This window comes from Ictalurus punctatus, chromosome 27, assembly GCF_001660625.3.
Source record: "Ictalurus punctatus breed USDA103 chromosome 27, Coco_2.0, whole genome shotgun sequence".
NCBI classification, from domain to species: domain Eukaryota; kingdom Metazoa; phylum Chordata; class Actinopteri; order Siluriformes; family Ictaluridae; genus Ictalurus; species Ictalurus punctatus.
In genome coordinates, this window is record NC_030442.2 from 8,209,131 (window position 1) to 8,215,976 (window position 6,846).

The 6,846-nt window shown below is 41.4% G+C and overlaps 1 protein-coding gene across 1 annotated transcript in view; it reads right to left on the minus strand.

Annotated features, from left to right (window-relative positions):
- mindy2 (MINDY lysine 48 deubiquitinase 2) overlaps positions 1-6,508 on the minus strand; it is a 37,334-nt gene extending 30,826 nt beyond the window's left edge. The window contains exons 1-2 of the mRNA XM_017458628.3: positions 5,536-6,508; positions 3,468-3,525 (exon numbers count right to left, since the gene is read on the minus strand). Of these exons, the coding sequence (XP_017314117.1) occupies positions 3,468-3,525; positions 5,536-6,312 (835 nt within the window). The 5' untranslated portion in view covers positions 6,313-6,508. The remainder of the gene's footprint in view (positions 1-3,467; positions 3,526-5,535) is intronic.
- Positions 6,509-6,846: the final 338 nt, after the last annotated feature.

The following is a 6,846-nucleotide window of genomic DNA, read 5'->3' on the forward strand; positions in this document are numbered from 1 at the left end:
CAATAACCATCTTATTCAAATTACATTACGATTTGTGTTTTCTAATATGTAACTTTAAGGAGCCACAAATTTTATACTCTGGAGAACATTTTCCATGACTGAAAAACGTCCTTTCTGCCACAGAATGATGACGACATGCACAGAGTATTCTGGTCCTGGTTCCTGACACACTTCGAGAGATGCTACGGTCCACTTCTAGAATGTTCCAAGATTAATTACTGCATTTCCAGCAGACGTGGACTGAAATTAAATTATTACTGCCAACCGCAAGGCAAATCACAGCTTTAAACATTGTTCCAATACGTTCAAATTTGAACTATTCACAGGGACTTGTATGGCCGACGTTCCACCTAAACAACAGACTCTACGTTCATATTTGTTCAAAATAATCGTGTGATGAACATGGCCTTGTTTTCCTAACAACGGCATCATCTTTGTACGTGCACTGAACAGAAAGCAGCCCTCAGCGGAATGGCATTTTAACCCCAAGTCTGTGATTTTGGTCTCGTAATTCAAACGGCCACAGAGGCATGAATCACATGTTTACTATTGAGTCATTATGGCTACCAAAATAAATAAATAAATAAATTCTCTCCACTCAACACTGCAGAGAAAATACAAAGTGAAGTTTATCATCACATAACTCATGATTATGACAACTGCCACCTGATCGCGACATGAGTTTAGCTATGTGAGGAATGCAATGTATTTCTTCTGGGTATTTTGTCAGCCAGAGAAAATGAGCACAATGCGATATGAGTTGGGTATGAACAAAACACTCTCTCCCTCTCGCATGACTAATCTGGACCCCTTTCAAAACTTCCCGGCTGTCACATAACTTAGCAGCTGCTGTATTTCATATTTCTTTTTGCAACATCAAGACAAATCAATAAGGCAATGCTAAATTACATTTGAAACACTTTAAACGTAACGGAAACCCAGAGTTACACACTTCGATGCCAGATGCAGAAAAACACCAAAGGTTTTCTCTGTAATTAGACGCGCCCACACCCCCTGTAATATGTGACCGTGTGGGTGCAGTGCCAGCGCAGTGCCTAGGAGGGGCAGCGGGGCATGAATCGAGTTTCCCTGACGTGAGGGGGGTATTCCCCAGACCTGATGCTGTCCGTCAGAACCTCGGCCTCCCGCGCACGCACACCAGCTGTCTATTTGCAAAGGCTAATCTAAAGATTCCCTTTCAGCAAACTCGTTGGCTCATGGGTAGGGAAGGTGGAAGTAAAACATTACGGATTATTGGTGAGTATTTTCCTCCCACTGGTGCATGCATGGAGATGTGGTCAGAACTGTGAATAGTATAGAGGTGAGCAAAATCATTGCACAATACTGCTATAAGTTTTGACAAGAGGTTGTTCTAATAAATGCATATGCCACACTGCTGTTGAACTAGTGTTGATTAATTTTCCATAACAGCAGCCCTCATAGTACTCATCCCAGCTGCAAGGAAAAATCAGTTTTATATTAATGCTCCTTCTAATATGTTATCATTTCTATAGTAACAACTCATTAACATGGAATGCATGACAAATTTATAAACAGATCTTTTGACATTTCTGTGAGGAGACATTTATTTAGGATGCTTGGAAGGAGTCTCCAGTGTCAGCTCTTTGTACCTTCCTTTACGTTTTCCAACAAGGGGAAGTCTTCAGGACAGAGGAGGACTTTGGACTGGTTTCTCAACAACATGACTAGCTGACTTTTTGTCTTATTAACTTGAACTAAATTAACAGAGGGAAAAAAAGAGAACCTTGTGAGGGAATAACTGTTTACAGCTGTTATAACATAAGTGATGACAAGAACTAACTTGTCTTAAAAGGCCATTGCATAATGTTAATTTCCCCGAGGTATTGAGTAACACTTTTTAGCAAAATGTCTTCCAAAGTTGTTCATACTTCGTTTATATTATATTGTTTGTGGAAGCAATAATCTTTCATTGTTCTTTCGGGCAAAGAATTGACGAGTCTTCATTTGAGTTTCAAGTGTTTACTGAAAATTTCTTCCACATTCAAGAAAAACAAACAAATAAATGCCGGTCAAAAACTGCGTTGCTCCGTCTGTCTTTCTAGCTTAAAGTGGGATGCCTATTCTTCAAAACAGTTCAACAGCAAAATACAGCAAAACATTACAGAGTAAAAAACGGGGTGACCAAACAAATGTACATCATTAACATATGTAATACCTAAGCAAACACCTACCTTTTCATAATGCATAAACAATTTTAAAGAATAATAATTTCAAGCATTTATGCTTTCAATGTCCAATCAGTTAGTTATTCTTACGTTGTTTTTTCAGATGGGCTTTAAGAATGCTTCTGACAAAAGAAGAACGAATTGAAATCATTCTCATGGCTGGATCGAGAAGCTGTCGCAAGGTTGGGTTGGACTTCATCAGGAAACATGGTAAGCACATCACATATGGCTCTGTTACCAAACTTATTAACAAATTCAAAAAGACTGGAAGTGTTGCAGACCGACCGAGAAGTAGACGTCCACGAACATCCACTGACGAAGGCACAACTAACATGGTGCTGGCAAACATAGTCCCCTATGTACGGAGGCTTTTGAGACACCCTGTGTGTGTCTGTGTGCATGCATGTATGTATCTATGTACGTGTGTATTTTATATACACATTATACTCATACACACACACACACACACACACACACACACACACACACACATATATAGCCACAATATAAGTCCACCATCCTATAATTCTGATAACCACAGTGCCTCAGACTTGAATTACCGCCTTAAACCCTAAACACAAGCTAGCAATCAGTTGTGCCTTGAGGTTGTTTTAAGACTTTCCTGCTTTAGAAATTCTAAACCTGTGTATGACAGTCTTACTCCTCTGTCTTCCAGAGGTTCAGGTCAGGACAGTCCATGTTTGGAAATAGTTCAGCTGTGTGTTTCTCTTAACAGTCAGAACTATGCAAGAACTATGCATTGTATTTTGACACTGTACTGTGCCACACAGCTCCATTCAATAAAAAATAAATAAATAAGCAAACAAACAAACAAATAATAAAAGACTCTCTTTGAGGAACCAACCTTTATAAATAGAGGATGCACTGGACCAATTCTTTCATTTTTGATACACTACCAACACAACAAGCAAACAAACTCCATACAAGCAAGTTTGGTGACATAACAGGCATGATGGCAGCAGCCTTTAAGACATGTTAATTCCTCACCAATATCATACATTTCTGGCAAAAGATCACTGGACTGAATACATGAATGTGTTTAAGCTCAGCCAATACAGAACCTTCAGGCTGATTTCACGCAATTAATCAGATGTCTGTATCGTTTCCAATTCAATAACATGAACTATTAGTGATGTTTGGTCTTCGTTCCTATCTCTGCAGTCACACTATAAAGACTGTCTACAATACAGAAAGGATATAATGCTGACAAAGTGACAGAATGAATAAATTTATATTCACCCAGATACTCCATCAGCTGCTCTGCTGTTATGATCTCAATCATTGGCGGCAACTTGACCTAGAAAAGACCAAAAACAGTCATGTTAAAATCAAATCTACACAATGTTAGCATTAAAGTCCACATGAAATCAAAACTGTTTCAAATGTTTGATGGCTTTTAGTATGACTATGTTAGCCTTAAGGTTATCTATAAGCTAGTGTGTTCCAAAATAATGACAAAATTTGCAATTAGAAGATATACGCATTCAAAAAGTACCGTCTCTCTCTACTACGAATATGGATCAGCAATATTGATGACGTCATTCTGCACCGCGACTCCTAATCAGTTTTTATGTCCAATCACATGCTCTCTAGAATCTGAAGTGTCCCGCCTCCAACAGTTGTAAGTTTCCTGGCTGTGAGGGAAGCTAAACACTATTAACTATTTAATAAGGGTGAAGAGCCTCTCGAAAATGTCCCGCCCTGACGTCCTGTTTCAGTGGAAATTACATCAACACGTAGGATAAAGCCGTGCGTTTCAAGGCACCTCACAAGGCATGTTTGGTCTTTAGATTTACACTGGAGCTATGACAGTAATGTAGCCGGCAAAGTAATGGAAATCTCTCACCCAGAATATTTTAGGTAAATATCTGCCTCAAACCATCCAGCTTATCAGTGTCGCCGCACAAACTTGCTGATGTAGTTTAGAAAACAGTACATGTTTACTCTCATTGCACAACTTCAGCTGGATGCTGTAACATTATGGGGGCAGCCATCATGGACTTTTAAACTGGAATTGTTTTTAATTCCTCTCCCTTGGGCACCTTTTTTCAAAGTTTAACAATGGAATTGTCCTGGAAAGCTGAAAATTATGTGTAGAATAAAGTTGCACTCTGAACTTGTTTAATTCTTTTTAATATTACTACTGAAGCTTAACAATGCCATTTAATGCAATCATATGAAGATTTGTGCATGAATTAATGGAAACGATTTCCATTACATCCATTATTTATTAGTTGGATTAGCCCCAAAGCTCCAGTGGAAAATGAAAGAAGCAAACGTCGGCCACTAATCGTGTGTTCTCGAATCTACAACGTTTGGGGAAAGTGGAACATTTTCCACTGAACTGTTTCTTTAAATTTCATCCTTGATCTGCCAATCATTTCCACACAGGTAGGTTTTCAAAAGCACCTGTGAAGCCGAGAGATAGCGAGCCTCATTTTGAAGATTAAAGCACAAGCACTCACACGGAGCCTCCTCTGCCTGCCAGGTAGCCGTCAAACGCAGTAATTAAACGTTATCTTTATAATGCAAATGAGCCTGAGGCTGAAATTCAAAAGGGAGCTGTATACTGGTGACCATTTACAGACTGCTTAACCAAAACACACGCAGGACAGGATGACAGCATGCCGGCGAAAACGGCTTTAAATGAGCTTTGGAAGAAGGCTGTAGAATTTGGTGATGAGAGGAAATCCAACAAACAGGACCTTTCTGGCCTGAACGCATTTCCAGATGTGCTGCTGATTTCAAGCTGTGAGGACAGAAGGCTTCTGATTGAAGAAAATATGAACCTGAACTATGCAATCGTTTTCCATATAGGACAAATTACTTCACATTCACACCGAAAACATGCAAATGTTCATTAGAATTACTTCATTTGTTTCAGATAACTCAACAACAACAACAACAACAACTATTAAGAGCTTGTGTGTTAACATAAGTACAGTGTTTAAGTTCAGCTGGACACAATTATTTGATAAACAATAATGGACAATTGGCAATAGATTTTTTACATTCAATCAAAAACATTCAGAGTAGAGTAGAGTACAAGAGAGGTGTGTGTGTGTGTGTCTGTGAGTTTAGCTGTGAAGGGTTATGTTGCAATATTCTGTGCAATAAGCTATTGTTCTTGCAGTCTGACTCACTCACAAGGTGTGAAAGCCCAGCCCAAACATTCTCGCACAAATATCCTAATATATGCCTTTAAATATTCTGCATTACCAACAAGCACCTTCAGCACTGATGCAAAAGATCTGTGATAACAGCTGTTGTTGTTATTATTGTTATTATTGTTATTATTATTATTTACCTTCCAGGCCAACAGCAGCACGTTCATAATAGCCAGCAGAGGGCATGGACCATTCTCATTCTGGGTGATGATAGGTGTGTTCTCCTCCTTCCACCCGATCCACTTGATGTGGTAGATGGACTGACGTGCACCACCTCGCTCCCTGCAGGTCTGAGTTTTGCCCCCTTCTGCCCCATGTTGGCCCTGAGGGACCACTGCCAGTCCCTTCTCCTGATCCTCCAAACCTTCACTGACAGGCTCAGAGCTGGGGCAGGAGGAGTTTAGATTAGAGAAGGACTCGAGGGAGTCCAGGCTGGGCAGACCCTGAGACAGGGTGCCTTCATTAGACTCGGACTTGGCCTTGGCAGCATTGCTGTCCGCACACATACTACTCGCCTCCTGGACCTCCTGGACCGTGAGATCCGCGCGCGCACTTGTAGTCCCTATAGAGGGCTCCTCTCTGCTCGGCTTGTTTACTAATTTGGAGTTTGGAGCGTCATTACTTCCGGTCGTAGGCTCACGCGCACCGTGACCCAGCCCGTTATCCGCTTCTTCTCCAGACTGCACGAGCTTTCCGCCTGCTTCCATCATTTCACAAACATCCGCTCTGTCTGCGCGAGACGCGGCGTTAGCGCTAGCGTTAGCATTAGCACTTGGAGGAGGAGGAGTAGTAGTACTAGTAGTAGCGCTTGTTGTGCAACTCGGACCCAAACTGCTGGCCGACAGCTCAGCGTTCGCGCTGTCAGCTTTCGTCTCTCCTGCCGTAGCGTCTCCGTGCAGGCTCGCATTTCTCTCCATCTCGACGGCTCGTCGACCGCAACCCCGTTTCTGAACTAAAAACACAGCTCCGGTCTCAGCAGCGCCGTCGACGCCATGACGACGTCTCTGCCTCTTACGTCACCGCTTTGGCGACTCCTAATAATCCACTCTGGTCGTGTTCCCATTGGCTCGTCCCTTCCTGTACACTCGTACACTAGTTTATGCGCACTAGATAGGAAGAACACTATTATGAACGGTTCAAGCTGACGTCACCATTGTTTTCATTTAAACAGCGGGCTTGTTCAGGTTTATAAACGAGTTATATAGAACATTAGTGCTGTTACTACACTTAACATCGTGTATAAATGTCACATGATGTTTGGAAAGCTTACAGAAATAGGTGAAGAGTACTCTAAGCATTTATAAACATATTCAGGTGACTTCTTAACGGTATGACGTTAATAAAATTGTGCGCGCGGAATGGAATGCATCGTGTGAGCGCGCAGGGATTCCACGCACGAGCTAATAGCGTTAATAAAGAGCACAAGCACACAAAAGAACCTCCAATCTGCA